Source organism: Bombina bombina, chromosome 6 (assembly GCF_027579735.1).
Source record: "Bombina bombina isolate aBomBom1 chromosome 6, aBomBom1.pri, whole genome shotgun sequence".
NCBI lineage: Eukaryota > Metazoa > Chordata > Amphibia > Anura > Bombinatoridae > Bombina > Bombina bombina.
In genome coordinates, this window is record NC_069504.1 from 582,637,714 (window position 1) to 582,657,780 (window position 20,067).

The 20,067-nt window shown below is 34.4% G+C and overlaps 1 protein-coding gene across 1 annotated transcript in view; it reads right to left on the reverse strand.

The window, feature by feature from the left end:
- TRPM1 (transient receptor potential cation channel subfamily M member 1) overlaps positions 1-20,067 on the reverse strand; it is a 451,868-nt gene that overhangs the window by 228,860 nt on the left and 202,941 nt on the right. The window contains exons 2-8 of the mRNA XM_053717558.1: positions 17,518-17,597; positions 14,767-14,962; positions 9,532-9,745; positions 8,495-8,619; positions 5,517-5,688; positions 1,479-1,653; positions 924-1,047 (exon numbers count right to left, since the gene is read on the reverse strand). Coding sequence (XP_053573533.1) covers positions 924-1,047; positions 1,479-1,653; positions 5,517-5,688; positions 8,495-8,619; positions 9,532-9,745; positions 14,767-14,962; positions 17,518-17,597 — 1,086 coding nt within the window. The remainder of the gene's footprint in view (positions 1-923; positions 1,048-1,478; positions 1,654-5,516; positions 5,689-8,494; positions 8,620-9,531; positions 9,746-14,766; positions 14,963-17,517; positions 17,598-20,067) is intronic.

The following is a 20,067-nucleotide window of genomic DNA, read 5'->3' on the forward strand; positions in this document are numbered from 1 at the left end:
GCATCTCTTTCACAACAATGTCTCTCTATACAACCTTATTAGCATCTCCTTTACAACAATGTCCCTCTACAACCTTATGATCATCTCCTTTACAACAATGTCTCTCTATACAACCTTATTAGTATCTATTTAACTACAATGTTCCTATACAACCTTATGATCATCTTCTTTACAACAATGTCTCTCTATACCACCTTATTAGCATCTCCTTTACAACAATGTCCCTCTATACAACCTTATGAGCGTCTCCTTTACAACAATGTCTCTCTATACAACCTTATTACATCTCCTTTACAACAATGTCCCTCTACAACCTTATGAGCATCTCCTTTACAACAAAGTCTCTCTATACAACCTTATTAGCATCTCCTTTACAACAATGTCCCTCTACAACATTATGATCATCTCCTTTACAACAATGCCCCTCTACAACCTTATGATCATATAATTTACAACAATGTCCCTCTACAACCTAATGAGCATCTCCTTTACAACAATGTCCCTCTACAACCTTATGATCATCTCCTTTACAACAATGTCCCTCTATACAACCTTATGAGCATCTCCTTTACAACAATGTCCCTCTACAACCTTATGAGTATCTCTTTTACAACTATGTCCCTCTACAACCTTATGAGCATCTCCTTTACAACAATGTCCCACTATACAACCTTATGCGCATCTCCTTTACAACAATGTCCCTCTACAACCTTATGAGGATCAACTTTATAACAATGTCCCTCTACAACCTTATGAGAATGTGTGAATCCAGGCCATGTTAATGTTAGAGTTCAGAGTTTATTAGTTACACAGACACACTCTGTTGACTAGTATTGCCAACTATTTGGTTAGAGGCCACATGAAACATATGACAGCTGTGAGAATAAGTAAATGGCAGGAAAATAGCAGAGAAAGACCCTCACCAATTCCTTCTTCTTCATACACTCCATCAGAACCACTAGCAGCTGGTGAGCCTGGTTACGGCTGTAGTTAAATGTTTTCTGGATGGTAACAAGAAGCTGATCACGGAGGGATTCATTGATTACCCTAAATACACACCAAGAGAATAGGTCAGAAAACTCCTTGCAATTAACCATTATCATTATATACAAACTGAATTAAATACTCATAAGGAGAGCCTACTGCAGAATAAAGCTGTAAAGATATATAGCAAAAAAGGATTACTAGTGATCAAGAAACATTTCAGCTCCATAAGTTTTAAAAATTGGGACTTTTAAGGTAAAACTGGAATTCTAAATATAAATAGAATGTGCCCTTTTACTTGGATTAAAACAAACATTTACCATATAAATATAAAATATATTAAGACGCTGTTATCTTTTTACTAAATATTGTTTTGACTAACAACGTTTTATTACCTACCTGGAAAACTATAGTGATATGTTTCTAGCCTTATGTAATAGTGTGTTAGAAGATTAAACACTCAATAAACAATTTGTAGTAACATGATATCTTACCCTGCTTCTTCTGAGTACTTATGTGCAAAAGACAGGATGTCAGAAGCTCGTCCGCTTCCATCACAAACCACTACAGGAATGGGGGGCTCCTCCCGCAGACATTCCAAGACGATGGATATAACATTAGGACCTCCCTCAACAATGAGGGCAACCACCGGCACACCCTGCCCTAATCCTAGGGACACACAAAAAATACCAAAGTTGAATTTCTAAATTATCAAGTGGACACTAAAATTTAGCAAGGCATTGTAGTTAATGTGAAATTTAAAAGAAAGGGACATTCTGGCCAAAATTCGGAATGGAAACGGGTGCATTTCTGTTCTGCAAAGAATCATTTTTGCAATATACATGAATTAACAAAAATGATTCTAGCAAAAGCTATAGCTGTTTCAAGAGTGTACATAAGTATGCTCCGTGAACCAGCATTTTAAACACAGCACATGATCAGAGAGCCTGGAGTGCTTGTATCATATGGTAATGACTGAATTCAAATCATTGCTGACATGATACAAGCACCACCGGCTTTCTAGCTGGAGTGTTCAAAATGCTGGTGCACTGAGAATATCTAGCTATGCTTCACATGCACGTGCTAACACTAAAACAGTGATACAGTTTACTAGAAACATTTCTGCCAATATATGTATATTGTAAATATGTTTCCATCCAAAGATGTAATTCATCTGTGCATTTCAAGTTTGGGCAAAATGTCCCTTAAAGTCTAAAGAACTAAGCATATCAGAGGTGTTTTGTTATTTCTGTACTGTCATTCGCTAAAAACTAAACACAAGAAGATATTTACTTCTTTTCATATAGGGCCTGATCAAAAAATCTCCTACATGGAGAGAAATCACACAAAACCTTTGGGAATTTTCTAGACCTTATATTGTAATGTAGGAGTCTCCTTCTTATAAAGAACACTAGATAGTGACATACAAATGTCTAGAGAGACTAGAGATAACATTCTTGTTTCTACATTTTTTGAAGGGCTTTGTTGTACTGACAACAGTTCTTAGATTATCTCACCTAAGTGGAGAGCTTTAGATCATATCACCTGATTGGAGAGCTTTAGATCATCTCACCTGAGTGGAGAACTTTAGATCCTCTCACCTGATTGGAGAGCTTTAGATCCTCTCACCTGAGTGGAGAGTTTTAGATCCTCTCACCTGAGTGGAGAGCTTTAGATCCTCTCACCTGAGTGGAGTGCTTTAGATCCTCTCACCTGAGTGGAGAGCTTTAGATCCTCTCACCTGATTGGAGAGCTTTAGATCCTCTCACCTGAGTGGAGAGCTTTAGATCCTCTCACCTGAGTGGAGAGCTTTAGATTCTCTCACCTGAGTGGAGAGCTTTAGATTCTCTCACCTGAGTGGAGAGCTTTAGATCATAACCATAATCTACTTAAGAGCCATGTATTTATTTTACTCTCTCAGGAGCAACTACTATAAAATGAACGTTTTTAAATAACACAGAGTTTGATGATTGATTTTCTTCATGTATCATAAAGTACTTACTTGTCATAATGATAATGGCCAATCAGAAAATGCAAACTGAAATCTAAAAATAAGTCACATTGATTCTCTGTTGTGGGAGAAGACAGCTGAGAATCCCTTTGTTGTCCCTGCCTCACTATTAATCCCAGGCATAGGATGACAAAGGGAAGCCCATAGGTCTCACTTTTATTGTCTCCAGCGAAAATGTAGATGAATAAAAGAATATTATCAGACACCATCAAAACCTGTTGCAGCCTTTAGTTCATATTAAACCCAATTTTTTTTCTTGTATGATTCAGATAGAGCATACAATTTTAAGCAACTTTCTAATTTACTCCTATTATCATTTTTTCTTTGTTCTCTTTGTATCTTTATTTAAAATGCAGGCATGTAAGCTTAGGAGCCGGACCATTTTTTTGTTCAGCACCCTAGATAGAGCTTGCTTATTGGTGGCTACATTTAGGAGTAAATTAGAAGGTTGTTTAAAATGTGCATGCTGTATCTAAATAATTAAAAACACTTGGGTTTAGTATCCCTTTAATATCTGGTTGGCAAAATAATTAGACTAGTTTCGGTACATCAGGATAGTAGGAAAAAAAAATAATGTTTTTCTTTTCTTAAACCATTGGTCAAGTTTTCTATGCAGATAGTTTCTGCTAATTAAACTTAAACCAATACCTTATGTGTATTACTTTAATGTGTTAGAAACATGGCCGAAAAAGGAAAGCACAAAAATCACCTCAAAGAATAAATAATACAACTAAATATCTTATAGGACAAGAAGAAGAGATGAACTTAGTTATACTGCAGAAATAAAACTGTGAGCAATACATTATCAAAATATTGTAAATGTAGACTTTATGGATTGTCGTTATTTTATATACAACTTTTTAATTTAATTATAAATACAAAAGTATGGCAAAATAAAAAAAAATAATGTACAATTGCAATATTGTGTAGAAAAGAATATACAGAATAACAATTGTCTGTTATTTAAAACATCAAATTTAAATGTTATCACTGATATATAATACTGATCCTTCATTTTTGTATTGATCCTCTTTATAAAAATTTTATATATTTTTTGTACCCTTTACTTATGTTTTATGGACACAGGACAATAAAAATTATTTCCTCTTAATGTGTTTCGGATGTATGTGAAATTGCTCCTTATTTTTGTACTTGAAATAGCTGGTTTTGCTCATTAAAATATTTAAAAGAATAGTCTACTCAAAATTAAACGTTCATGATTCAGATAGAGCATGCAATTTTAAGCAACTTTATAATTGACTCCTATTATCAATTTTTTACATTCTCTTGGTATCTTTATTTGAAAAAGCAAGAATTTAAGCTTAGGAGCCAGCCCATATTTGGTTCAGTACCTGGGTAGCGCTTGCTGATTGGTAGCTACATTTAGACACCAATCAGCAAGCGCTATCCAGTCGCTGAACCAAAAATGGGTCAGCTCCTAATTTTACGTTCTTACTTTTTCAAATATAGATACCAATAGAACAAAAAAATTTAATAAAAGGAGTAAATTAGATAGTTAGATAACATTGCATGCTCTTTCTGAATAATGACAGTTTAATTTTGACTAGACTATCCCTTTAAAGTATAGGTGGAAGTTTCTACAGGGGCAAATACAACTATTTCAAATAACAAAGTAAAGGTAGCTGTTTGCAAATAATTAAATGCACTTCAGCAGGTAAAATGAACCACTGTAAACACATTAAAGGGGAGAACTTTTCCCTTTAAGATGTTATTTCTGAAGAACATATAAGCTGCTACATGATGTGCAGCTCACTACTGAGGGTCAATTAAAAGTGTACCTTGCTTTTACCGTGATGCACCTTTCATGCTCTCCTTTTTTCTTGCTACAGTGAATTGGCGATAATTTGTTTTACAACTATACTACACATTTGCAAATTAATACACATAGTAATCAATTTTACAACGAAAGTACAAATTGGTAATTAATACCCATATTAATCTGCTTTACAGCGAAAGTACAAATTGGTAATTAATACCCATATTAATCTGCTTTACAGCGAAAGTACAAATTGGTAATTTATACCCATATTAATCTGCTTTACAACGAAATTACAAATTGGTAATTAATGCCCATATTAATCTGCTTTACAACGAAAGTACAAATTGGTAATTGATACCCATATTAATCTGCTTTACAACGAAAGTACAAATTGGTAATTAATACCCATATTAATCTGCTTTACAACGAAAGTACAAATTGGTAATTAATGCCCATATTAATCTGCTTTACAACGAAAGTACAAATTGGTAATTAATACCCATATTAATCTGCTTTACAACGAAAGTACAAATTGGTAATTAATGCCCATATTAATCTGCTTTACAACGAAAGTACAAATTAACAAATTAATACCCATTGCAATCTGTTTTACAGCAAATTGGCAAATTGATACCCATTAATATACCTAAGCTATGAACACTTTCATTTGACTTATTATTAAGGTGATATATTAAAACCAGGCATATAATTTAATGTAGATGAAGTTTTGTTTATACTCACGTGTATTAATTTTCTGGAGAGAGATATGCTTTTCTAGTTGGCGCCGTAACTTAACTTCTGCTCCATACTTCCCCAGTGTTCCATTGTCCGCTAAGATAAAGTGTGTATGAGTGTTGTTCAGTACAGAGAGCTTGCTCAGGGGATTGGACATTGTTTGGTAAGGTTTCGTCACCTATAAAAATGAGTGCAATTGAATTTAGCTTCTTAAATGCGGTTACATTTATGTACTTCACCTGTCAAACAAAATAATAATTAAAATGTTCTTTTGCATCTTTTTCCATGACTCTTTGCAATAAAGCTTGTGAGAGAGTCAAATCCATCCTGTTTATAGGTATTATTAGCCGCTAATTCCTGATTCTAACCAAAATATTCTTTCTCTGAAATAGTTATAGCATCTTTCACCTTCGTATTGTTCCTCGCTATTTGGTATCTGCTTCTACCTTAGTAGAACATATCTACAGTATTGCCATATTAATGAATGAATTAGTCTTCTAGCACCACCTATATTTCAATTTCAGCCAAATCTTTTCCTCTCTTACCTCTCTCCATTCTTTCACATACAATTCAACATTCCAGTAATCTAACATTGCTATATGTTCTGTATTGTTTATGAAAAATAATTAATAATCTTCCTACCATTAAGTTTCTCTGAAGTTCTTGACTTTACCTTTTAGCTTCGATAACACTAAGTATAAAGTAAGAGAATTACATTATTAAATGTTTACACATGACCCCCAAGGCAGACAGAATATGCTGTGATCTAAGATTTCATTAAAAAATGCAACATGTCTGCAGAAAGAATGGGACACATGCAGAAACTGTTAAAGCTTTTGCTTTGCAGTGCTGCTCCACATCAGTCAGTTCTCTTCAAACAGTGCTGTGCTCTGGCTGCTTTGTGTAAGTTTTCCTTAATACAGTGCAGTCAGAGTGAAGTTTTGATTAAAAAGAACAGTGAAATATGGAAAAGGGATGCAAAGCAGCTTCTCCTTGATTGATGACTTGTTTTCAGGGATTTTTTCAACCCCACCCCCTAGCCTTTCCTAGTCTGCAAAGCTGAGACTTCTGAATACAAAATGTTCTTTTGAGCAATGCACCTTTTTTTTTTTACAATTTTACCCTATAATTATGTGATGTTAGGACAAGAGCAAAGGAAACACATTTTAAAAATGTTTTCCCCCTCTGCAGCTAATTTGCAATGCAGCTTTCAACTACTGCAATATATTATAAAACTTAAAAAAATTGTTTTAATCTCCAGCTAACCAGCACATTGCAATTAAGCTGGTGCTTTAGTGTAACTGCCTAATTTAAAATGTCATTTCAAAATGACTCACAAAAAAATTCTCATTGCAAAAAGTGAAAAAAAGTTCTGCCTCTGGACACATGATTACAAATGTATTAACCTATATAAGGTACCCAAAATACTATGTTTTATTTGAATTTCTCATTCATCCCTTATTGCCCATCTTCACTATTCTTCTGGCTAGAATTTCATAAACTAACTATCCAGACCTCATCCTACTAAAAGTACCGCCGCCATATCTAAAATTAATTATTTTCAAATTTATTTTTGGGTCAGATTGCAAGTGGAGCGCTATTTGATGCTCCTGCTCGAGCGTTAACTGCACTAGAACTAAGCTTTTTGCGCATGTCGGGTTGCACTCGTATTATGAGCTGAAAGTAAACTTTTTTGCTTGTGCGCTAACCCGACGAGCACAAAAAGCCGAAGTTAGAATATTGCATACGTTGTCACTTATTTCCCCATAAAAGTCAATTGAGCAAAAAAGTGGAAAAGAAACCTAACACCCCACTCATGCCCAAGCCCAATAGCATATTCTCATGTGCGCTAACACGACATGAAAATATGAATATTTCACATTCCAATGTTCTTCGCATTACAAAATATGTTCTATTTATTCAGAAATAAATATATATACTGTATATATATATATATATATATATATATATATATATATATTATGTTTTTTCTGCTACAATATATATTTATACCTATGTATATAGATGATTATATATAGATATAGATACACTCAGATATATATAGGAATATCTATTTAGAAATACTTATAACATATTCTACTATGTGTAGAATATTCAAATGTCAAAGATTTGCCGTAAATAAATAGTATTGCATAAATGTGCTTTTTCATGTTTTCATCTACTTAACTGCAATGGGCTCCAATGCACTTATATTTATGTCCATGTGTACCTATGTAATTATGTGTTTATATGTGTATATAAATATAAATACATATGTATACATATATATATATATATATATATATATATATACTTAGACATGTATATGTATGTATATCAGCGTTAAAGCCCTTTAAATGCCTTTTTTCTCAAATCCCTTATAACTTTAAATACATTTTATTAGATGCTGTTATTATGAATGTAAGATTACTTTGTAATCTATTATTGATGTGTTTTGTGACCATTGGTAAGCCCATCGAGCGCAAAGACCCGTGATAAACCCCATACCGAACACACACAAATGTTTGCGCTCCACTCATAATCTGGCCCTTAATATTTACAATAATTAGTCAAAGCTCAGCTTCTTCAAAAATTTTGTAGCTCAGTTAAATAAAAGTCACCCTCATCTCTGTTGAAACCAATTTTATGGTAAATATGTTCTCTTTCACATTTATGACCAGCTATATTTATAGCCCTATCATTTCTTACAGCATATTATATAAGTGTTCTATTTAAATATAATTGAAATAATATTTTCTCTTTCTATTTTCATGTGTAGTACTAAACAGTTGGAATGGAAGATTCATTGCACAATCAACTAGAAACTGTATCTAAAGAGCGTTAAAAAAAAAAAGTTTCCCCAATAGCTTTGGTTCACAAATGATATCCATAAAAAAAATAATATAGATGATCAGTACAGACAAATGATTCTAGAAGTTTCTATAATCAACCATCTCTGCAATGCTACATATTATAAATCTTACATCTTTTCCCAGAAGATCCTCCTTATTCTCAACTATACCCCATGGCGCAATTCCTATGGCACATATTCGTCCTCGGGACTTAGATGAATGATCTTTCAAGGCATCTCCTACATGACGAATTACACCTGTAGGACAAAATTAAGGTTTATGTCATAAATAGCAAACGCAAATTCTTTTAGACTAAATGCTACTGACACAGTGACTTTCACTGTTTGAAGACAGCACCACCCAGATGTCTTCCTTATTTAGAAAAGGCGGTGCTTGCCAGGCACTTCCTCACTGCATACACAGATATTAATCCAACAAAACTTCTTAACTAAAACTGAACTTTATTTTAATACAACATGGTCCAACATTAAAAATGTGCAACATTTAGATCTCACAATATCTTAGTCAAAATAGTACACATTTTAATGTTAGACCCGGTGATATCAAAATATAGCTCAATTTAAAATGTTTGGGTGGACTAAAATTCATATAAAACAAGATAAACTACGGAAATTAAAATTGCCGTTACAAGTAATCTGTTTTCTGCAAAATTAATCATTTTTTGTTAATTTTTCTTTTCTTGACATGTTAATGGGATATGAAACCCAAATTTTTTTATTTCTTTAGTGATACAGACAAAGCATAACATTTTTTTAAAAAAGTTTTCAATTCACTTCTATTATGAAATTTGTTTTTTCCTATGATATTCTTTGTTGGAGAGATACCTAGGTAGGTGTCTGGAACACATAATGGCAGGAAATAGTGCTGCCATATAGCGCTCTTGCATATGGATAACAACATTCTTTTAAACCGTGTACGCTTCTGAGCTTTTTTCAATAAAAGACACACAGACAACAAAGAACATTTGATAAAAGAATATATATATATATATATATATACATACACACACACACAAATATATAAATATTTTTTTGATAAAACAATAAATGTGTTGTCCCTATTTTGATTCCTTCTATTATCTATATGTAAAACAAAAGCCATATTTAACACAAATGTCTTAACGTGTGCAAAGATTTTTTATTTTTTACCTGTACTGACACCGCCGGTGAATATCCAGGCCCCAGTTGTCATGGCTGCCTTGATAAGTCCTTTCCCAAACACTTGTTTTAATTTTGGCTGCATTTCAAAATTCTGGAGTCCTCCGTGGACAGAGATCAAAAGTTTAGGAAGTTCCAGTTGCCATTCTTTGACCATAAGGTGAAGCAGAGAGTCAGGCTTTGTGTCATAAGATACACGGATATACTGAAAATAGTAAAATGCAGTTTAATTTGGTTTAGATCGTTTTTTTATTGAGATTTTGTTAAAGGAACAAAACATACATTGGTTGCCAAGTGACAATGTTGGCAAAATTTCAATAAAATAATACAATTCACAAGTAACATGACAATGATAAATAACACAATAAAGACTTCTGAAATCTCTGTTTTATAATAATAATATCTTATGTGTGTGACTATTTGGATGATCCCTCATAAGCCTCTAAGATATAGGTAATGGTAACGGTGTGATAGTCACGTATACGGCCTCTTTTGGGCCTTATGATAGATAATACATTTTGATAAATTTAGGAAGTTCAAATTATGTTTCAGTAGGTAAGCACCACTTGAGGTTTTATGGAATTGGATCCATTATTGGTTAGGGAAGGGGTTTTTAGCATATGAATAGTGAATCTTATTTCAACAGTAAGAGATGGTTCTCATATAGGGGTCTTGCTAATTGCCGCTGTGGATTATACTCATAGGCTAGGTCTGCTGGGGTTGGAATATATAACTATCTAGATATCTAAACATTTCCAAGTAATAGTGCTATTTATGGGGGTTTAGAGAGCGAGAGAACATCACTACAATACAAAATTAGGTCTTGCTAAATTGATTTGTCCAATATTCATAGGTTGCTCATACCTGTAGTGTAGTAACTTATCATCATCTAACTATAACGCCAGGAGCTTGTGTAGGGTAAAGTTCCCTCTTTAAACTGTGTAAGCAGATCTCTCTGTGTATGCTATATCTAATGAGAGTTCTCTATTAATTTAAAGCGCAGGACTTGGGCTACTGAACTGTGTTTCTGGCTTGAGGTAGAGAGGGTCAGTTAAACAAGTCAACCAGGTATAATAGATAGCAACCACCACAACTGAAATAGCCACAACAGGCATGGTGGATATAGATGCTAGAGCTTATTGTTAGTGTAAATAGATTCAATGTATAATTGGATGGGATAAGTGTAGTGTTATATGGCATGTATAGTCTATATGGAACCTCATCTTTAAAGCTAACTGCAGGGTGAGTTTAATTGTGTGGGACCTTCTTGGAAGTTTGGGAGATTCTGTGTCCTTGAGTGGGTTCAAACATTTGACTTGGGAACAGTGATCTGTGAATATACCCATATTGATATGAGGAATATTAGGTCTAGTTTGGGGAAATATGTAGCTTTGGTGGTGCATTTCTGCTGACTTTATTCCCCGCACTATAAGCCAAACCATTCTAGTAAGCAAGCTCAGGATATAAAACATGGCATAATATATGAACCCATTAACATATATGAGGAGAAAGATTTCAGTTGTGAACTAAAGGTAATTAATCGTTATGTGAACAACAGTGACTAAAAATAAAGAAAAAGAAAACAACACAGACACAACCTTCTAACATAGGAAAGTATAATACTGAGGACAATACCCTTGGGAGAGAAATAGTAAGCAGTTCTCCTTGGGGTCTTGAGGGACTTTCTCACTAGCCCACGCCACTTCTACCAAGTCCATTCTGACGAGCGGGCACCACCACCCTGCTATAGACTTGCACTGTGTAAGGTGTTAGGTAAGGAAAGTGCCCTGCCCCTTCGAAATGTGTGGTTATGGGCCAGAGAAAACTAGGCGGACAGACTGAGGTTCCCACCTCATGGTAAGTTACTATGGGCTTCTGCAGAAAGACATCCAGCTGTGACATGTATCCGTGTGTGCTGGGGGCTACTAACATGTCAGCGGATGTAGCCCGAACAAAATGCAGTTTAATTTAATACCAAGTATAACACACTTTCAGAAGCATATACATTATCAGCTTCAGTTTGGGCGGTTTCTGCCATATTGAGCTGAAAAAAACCTTACTGATTCTGCTTATATTAGTCACTACATTGTGCTGTGTAGAAACAGGAAACCAGAACAACGCTTTTTTTTAACTAAAAGATTTACTAAGAATTTAAATGATGTAGTTTACACAACTGATGCATATTTTATCTGCAAATATATCTCAAATTAAGTCTTCCAATTACAAATTGTGTTTTTCATAAATTTGATATTGTATTTTGAATCAACGTACTAAATTATGTTAAGTAAATCTGCTTAATTCATATATAGCTATCTCAGAGCAGGTGGCTTTTGATATTTGGAAAGAGATATGTTGTTTCATTATAATAATTTGTGTTCATTTACTTTAATTTGGAAGCTAGTTATTTTTTACACTGTAAGAAAAAACTACAATGCATTCAAAGCTTTGCATCATATTGATGCAAAAGATCTTTTTTTTTTTCTCTATCAAAAAATATAGGTAAAGTACATTTCATTATTTTATTTACACACTTTTTATCTGTGTTTTTTCGCTGCTCATACAACATTATACACAGTGATTGATCAATCAGCCCAGTGCCTCACTTAAATTGATTGGTCACAGCAGGAGAAGTAAGAAAAACAAGCCATTTTACAAAACTAGAGTGCTCAGCCATCCCCGATCAAAAGGAGCTTATCAGAAGTATGTAGGACGCCAATGCCTGAGTTACCTCCCCTATGCAGGCATTCTAAGTCAAATCTATAAACAAGGATCTCCACACATTGTCCACAGCAGTTAGAGGCAAAATGTCTGTGGGGTTTCCCTTAGTAACACTTGTTTTTAAATATTTAACTGCCTTTTTAAAGATGCTCAGGATCTTTGTTTTAAGATAAATAGCTTTTCATGGGGTTTGTCCCTGGACTACAAAACACTGCACATTGTGCTAACGAAATAACATTTATTATGCAATCAGTTATTAAATGATAATATACAGTATATGGTATATAATATATAGTACATATATAATCACCACTTTAATGTCCCTTTAACTAGACAAATCGAATTTACATAGCTAGACAAATTTAATTTAAATGATAAGAAGAAAAAAAAAATCTAATTTGTGGCTCAGGTGCTTATGATTTTAGTGATCATATGTCCTTCTAAAATTTACAGGCATAGAGTTGGATTTTATGTTGACCTTTATATGGGCAGACTTTACCCAACTCTCCAAACAAAAGGGGGTTGAGATTGGAAAGCTATCTGCAATGGAAAATACTCTGCAATTGAGAATCTTGTAGGTGGAGAGCAAATGTGACATTAAACACTGATAGCAACATTTTTTTGGAAGCAAATGGAAATCTAATTGCACTCTTTGCTGCATATTTTAACAAGCATTGACTTTTGATCTGCATTAATGTCAAGGTAAAACAATGGGACCTGCATGTGTAATGCTTAAAGGGACAATGCACTCAAAAATAGTTTCCCCTTAATTGTGTTAACAGTGGTTTATATTACCTGCTGGAGTGTATTTCATTGTTTGCAAACAACTCAATGACTTTTATTTGTTATTTGAAATAGTTGAATTTGGTTGTAAAACCACCAGCTATACTGAAAATATGAAAACAAACATTATCTGCAGAAAAGCTATGTAAACAGAAGATAATAGTACTAATTAATTTCTCAGTGGGGGTAGGAGAGATTGATTTTTGTATCTGAAATAGCTGGTTTTGTTTATTGAGCTACCCAGCCAAAATTACAATTTCAATACATAACTATTAAGTTTGTGTATTTTCATACATTGATAACATTAACAAGTTTGCTCAGCCAATTTTTATGGGTATGCCCTTGAGAACAACAGGTGATGGCTTTAATGAGCAAAAAGACAAGACATTTGGAACACATTAAAGGGAAAGGAAACCTAAACATTTTCATTCATGATTTGGATAGAACATACAATTTTAAACAACTTTTTAATTTACTTATATAATCAAATGTGCTTCATTCTCTTGTTATCCTTTTCAGAAGGAAAAGGATTGCACTACTTGCAGCTAGCTAAACATATGTAGTTAGCCAATAACAAAAGACAAATGTGTGCAGGCACCAATCAGCAGCTAGCTCCCACTAGTGTAGGAGATGTGCATATTCTTTTTCAACAAGGGATACCAAGAGAACGAAGCACATTTGAAAATAGAAGTGAATTTAAAAGTGTCTTAAAGGGACATGGAACACAACATTTTTCTTTCATCATTCAGATAGAGAATACAATTTTAAACAACTTTCTAATCTATTATTTAATTTGCTTCCTTTTCTTGCTATCCTTTGCTGAACAGTTTACCTAGGAAATCCCAGGAGCAGCAAATAACCTAGGTTCTAGCTGCTGATTGGTGGCTGCATACATATACCGACTGTCATTGGCTCACCCATGTGTTCAGTCAGCAACCATTGCTGCTCATTTAACAAAGCATACCAAAAGAACAAAGAAAATTTGATAATAGGAGTAAATTAAGAAGTTGCTTAAATGTGTATGCTCTATCTGAATCATGAAAGAAAAAATGTGGGTTTCATAATAAAAATTACATGATCTATCTGAATCCTGCAAGTTTAATTTTGACTTTCATATCCCTTTAAGGGTAAATATAATAATAATATTGAGTACTTACACAATTCCCCTGTTCAGACCACTCATCAAGGCTGCAAGACTTTTTTTTTAATAATGTACACTTTTTTTGTAGACATGCGCACTCTGGTATTTTGTTAGTATCTGAATGCAGATGAAGACTGCTGCTCGCGGCATTTGTCTTTTATCAGAGACAGATTTCTTCTGGTGAAAGTGCAACATACTAAGGTCTGGATTTGCACAGATCTTAATGTTTTTCACTTTCACATAAAGAAATCCAACTCTGAAAAGAGCTGAATGCCATGATCGTCCGTCTTCATCCATATTCGGATACTAAAAAAGTACAAGAATGCGCATGTCTACATTTTGGTATGATTTCACCATTGCTTTCACATTAAATTAATAAATATAATTTTTCTGCATACTTTAAAAATGTTACTGTTTAATTTAAATGTGCTTTTTGCTGCATATTTTCATATGAATTGTGATACGTAATATTAATACAGTACTTATTTAAAGCATACTTTAATTACGTTTTTTTTTTTACGTTCTTATTTTGCCAACATGCGCATCTCTTAAAGTCATATTTGCCTATTTACTGTTCCTCTTACCATGGCTTTGTTTGAATGTCCCCCACCCTGGAACTCCAGAACTCCAAAAGCGTCGGTGGGGCTTGCCTGGGTGTGTTTACCTATAGACCATTTTTCAGGCACAGCTTCTATTTGTTTGCTCTCATCCCCAGTTTTGTTAGCCGTAACATTTTGAGGAACTGGAATATGCTGGGCAATGAGCTGACCACAGCAACACCTTAAAAAACAACAAGAAAACAAAAACAAATTGGTCTTCGCTTTTTTAAAGGGCCAGTAAATTTCTTTGAATGAATGAAATTAAAGATCACTGTTTAAACACATTACATTTTTATTTGTTTGCATAAAAAAAGGGGATGTTAAAGCTGTTTTTGTTTTAACTATAATTTTGAAACTATTTGGAAATTTATGTCTGTGTACAGTTGGACCTTACAGGGCCATAATAGTCCAAATATTACATGCTCTAATTAGATAGAGCTTGTCATTTAAAGACTATTGAACCTAAACTACAGTGTTTAACCCTGCAAGCTGATTGGATGAACGCCTGTTTCTGCTCAGGACCAGCAGTGCTCCGTGGGGCCAGAGTGGCACTTCTACTCTGTGCTTAACCCATTTGTGGGTGTTAAAAACACACAGTACTGTAGGGTGGATAGTTTTAAAATTACATTTTCTTATAAATTAGAGAATGTCATTTTCCAACTGTTATGGCCCTTTAAGGTTTACTGGCTGATAAACAGAACTTCAATTGCTTTACTGGAGGACTTGGGCGCGATCAAATATAAGGCGCAGGTTTCGGTGCAAGCGTGGAAACCTGCGCCGCCCGTAATTTCACCTCGCACATCGGGGTATTACATATATGGCGCCGGCATTTCCTAAGTGGCATAAGTCGGATAAACTAGCGATGTCCAGAAATAAGCGTAAATACAAATTTCTGGAGTCGCTAGTGACTTTAGAAACTGCCGGCACCTAAGAAAAGTAAAGAAAATAACAAATCTCCCGTAAAAGTCTAACCTGCCTCCCAAAAATAAGCCAGACACGTAAAACCCCTATATCCGCAATCCCCCCCTCTCATTACTAATATTAAATGTATTAACCCCTAGACCGACAACCCCCCACAACGCAATATGCCTATTTAAACTATTAACCCCTATATCCGCCATCAAACCCACACCGCAAGTAATAACTAAATTATTAACCCCTAAACCGCCATAGCCCACATAGCCTATTAAATGTATTAACCCCTAATCTGCCTCCGCCTAATAAATGTATTAACCCCTAATCTGCCGCCGCCAACGTCGCCGCCACTATAATAAAGTTATTAAACCTAAGTCTAACCCAAACCCTAACACCGCCCTAACTTAAATATTATTTAAATAAATCTAAATAAGATTACTATTATTAACTAAATTATTCCTATTTAAAACTAAATAATTACCTATAAAATAAACCCTGATCGCTACAATATAATTAATAATTACATTGTAGCTATCTTAGGGTTTATTTTATAGGTAAGTATTTAGTTTTAAATAGGAATAATTTAGTTAATAATAGTAATATTATTTAGATTTATTTAAATAATATTTAAGTTAGGGGGGTGTTAGGGTTAGACTTAGGTTTAGGGGTTAATAACTTTATTATAGTGGCGGCGACGTTGGCGGCGGCAGATTAGGGGTTAATACATTTATTAGGCTATGTGGGCTATGGCGGTTTAGGGGTTAATACACTTTATTAGTTATTGCGGTGGGGGATTGCGGTTGACAGGTAGATAGACATTGCGCATGGGTTAGGTGTTAGTTTATTTTTGCAGGCATTTTTGGGAGTTACGGTGCTCCCATACTCAGCGCAAGGCCTGCTACGGCAGCCTTTTATGGCGAGGTAAAAATGGAGTAAGATTTCTCCATTTTCGCCACGTAAGGCCTTGCGCTGGATATTGGATACCGATTTACGACGCAGTCCCATGTTAGCCTATAGGAGTAAAAATTGCGAGCGACGGGTGAAATATACGGGCGTAACTTGTATGCTACACCGTATATGTGATACCAAAACAGCGCAAAAACCGGCGTCGCCGGCTTTTGCGGGCGAGGCTGCATATGTAATGGAGGCCCTTGTGTAGCAAACAAAAAACAGAGAACATTCAGATTATAAAAACAAAAAACTGTAATATGTATAAAAATACCCCCTTAAGATTCAACATAGAAAAAAAAGATCTATTTTAACCCATGAGCATTAGCATGTTATTTTTTATTAGGTTAATTTATGTCTTCTTGTACAGGAATACAGTTAGTATGTGTGAAATGGCTCATACAAGAACATATATATATCTGGGCAATAAAAAAATATATATTTCTTTTAATATCTATTTTGTATTTATCATCTACAGCCAGCGACAGCGAGTCGTACATAATGCAGTTAAGTTAATTGTGTGGTGCAGCTGCTAAATGTATGATCTGTATGTAAATGGTTCTGATAGACAAAACGCACATTTTCCTTGTAAGCAAAAAGTATAGTTGTCCCCATAGAGATTATTCCAAGCTGTACTCTGATGTGTTAAACAGTATTGCAGCTCCTCACATTTTGCATTTGTGTTACAAACTGACACGTACATTATAATGTATTTATTCTGTGCATTATTAACTCACTAACAGCTGAACTTGTGTTATATACTTGCCCAATACAGAGCATTTATTCTTATTAAATCTTAAATGCTACCATTTGTGCACCCCACATCTATATGATAAAGTTCATTCATGAAATATGTAATAACTTCATACAAACCTGTTGCTGTCCTTGCTGTTGGCAATTAAATAGATGCATTCTCTTTTGGAAAATGTTTTTTCTATCCAAGCCTTTTGACCCTGTGATTGAAAAAAAAAACCACAGAGATTTATTAAATATGAAAAAGTTACTGTAGAAAATTATACAAGTGTATTACAATTTGTGTTTAATGGATAGCTGTCCAATAAACAAGTTTATCATTTTGTTAAATGAATTAGCATTCTGGCAGGACATGAAGTAAAATTCTGTTAACAATAAAACAAACAGATGAGAGCATGATATTTCTGTCTTTATTAAATATACTTTAGTTATTAACGCTAATATGTATTTTTGTTAACAACAACTTGGCTTCTTATTTTACTTTAATTACACATCTCAGTTTAAATAGGTAAAATTGTATTTCCCTCTTACCTAGCTAATTTGTTTTTTTTTTGTTTTGCTTTTTTATCACTAATTTGCAAGGTTAAAGTTTGGGAATGACTAAGAATTTAAAGAAGCAAATTACAAAACTCACCTAAACTGACTGACTTCTGACCATCTTTGACCCATGCTTAGCATTTCTGCATTACCTTCATCATTTCGGCTGCAAGCTCTTACTTAGGTGTTGGTTATTTACCATTGGTGCTACCATAACGACCTAGCATTCCAGATGTGCATTATTATTCCTGGATTTTACTTGTAGCCTGTTTCCTGGCCTGCCTTCCATTTGCCCTGATCCCGACTAGCTCTTTGCATGCTGACTTTGCACCTTACTGTTGGCTCATTACCAGCCTTGTTGATCCATTTATATTAGTGAAAATAAGCAAATACACTGCAACAACTTATTGCACTGAATCTTTCAATGAAACATGATACACAATTGTTGCCATGCGTTTCTGAAGCTTAAAGTCCTTATGTAAAATACAAGGAGTTTTCAGCTGCTTACTAATAATGACTGATAACAACATCAGTTGTTATTTATTTTCTTTCTTTCCATATTGCTTTGCAATCTATATTTCCCAGAAGCCAGGGATCAGTGTTACTGCTACGGAAATCACTAAATAATATCAGCAATATTGTTAATTAGGAAGAAATGTCAGTGTACAAAATGCAGGCAGAAGGTAATTAAGAAATCTAATATTATGTATACAAATCACAGTGGCAAATCCATTCATCATCTGTTGACCATACCCAAGTCTTCAATGTGCCAAAATGACATGGGAAGGAAACAGTGTTATAGCACAAATGGATAGCAAAGTTAGACAAAGAGAGACCTAGAGTATTTTTAAAGGGAGAGTCACACCATGAGGGAATTAGATACAAAAGCACACATAGGGAAAAGACAGAATGAAATTACAAGTGAGACTGAGAGGCAGTAGATGAACTAAGGTTATAAGAAAGAAAGAGACAGTCATCTAATACAGTCATGCAGGCAAGAAGAAGAAACAGCCAGAGCAGAACAGACTCTAATATAGTCTTCTGTTATACTAACCCCAGGTACTCTGAATCTTTGTAAACTGAGAGCTAACTACTGCACTGCAGGAGAAAGTTATAATAAAGTTATCAAATGAATTACAAGAAGTATAGAGCATGGAAATATCCATAAGGATGAATTACTTCTGAAACTCATGTTAAATTAGACCTGCTTAGCAGCAGTCAAAGGCAGCATTATTAGCTCAATAGAGCCTGTTTCCCATGCACCGATGTTCTTTACCATAACCATGCAAAAACCAAACACAGATATTACAGATCCCGGGAATAAACACTCACAAAGCATGTTCTGTCGGCCTTTGAAGTTTCACTGTCCTTGTCTGTTTAATCTTCTTATGCAAAGCCTCATTATAATCCCATGCAAATGCTTAAGCAGACATGCGCTGACTGAAAACGTACACCCAGAATGTGTATATTTTCTGAACATCCTACATGGCTTGGAAAAGCTGATATATCACAGAGGATTACAATCATTTGGTTTTCTTAAGCTACATCAGTCTAAAAAAATGTCTAATGAGTTTGAGAAAAGAACATTTTCAGCAACCATTGAACTGCAGTATTAAAAAAGGATTATGACAGATTAACTACAGTGTTCAGGCCAAGGGCCAGGGAAGCTATTTCACTAACAGACAAATAGATATTAGTAGTGTAATCAAGTTACAAACACATGCTCCATTATTTTCTTAGAATTCCCGTGTTACGTATAATTCAGAGAGTTAAAGGGACACTGAACCCAATTTTTTTCTTTCATGATTCAGATAGAACATGCAATTTTAAGCAACTTTCTAATTTACTCCTATTATCATGTTTTCTTCATTCTCGTGCTATCTTTATTTGAAAAGCAAGAATGTAAGTTTAGAAGCCGGTCCATTTTTGGACAACCTGGGTGTCCTTGCTGATTGGACAGCACCAATAAACAAGTCCTGAACCAAAAATTGGCTGGCTCCTTAACTTAGATGCCTTATTTTTCAAATAAAGAAAGTAAGAGAACGAAGAAAAATTGATAATAGGAGTAAATTAGAAAGTTGCTTAAAAATGCATGCACTGTCTGAATCATGAAAGAAAAAATTTGGGTTCAGT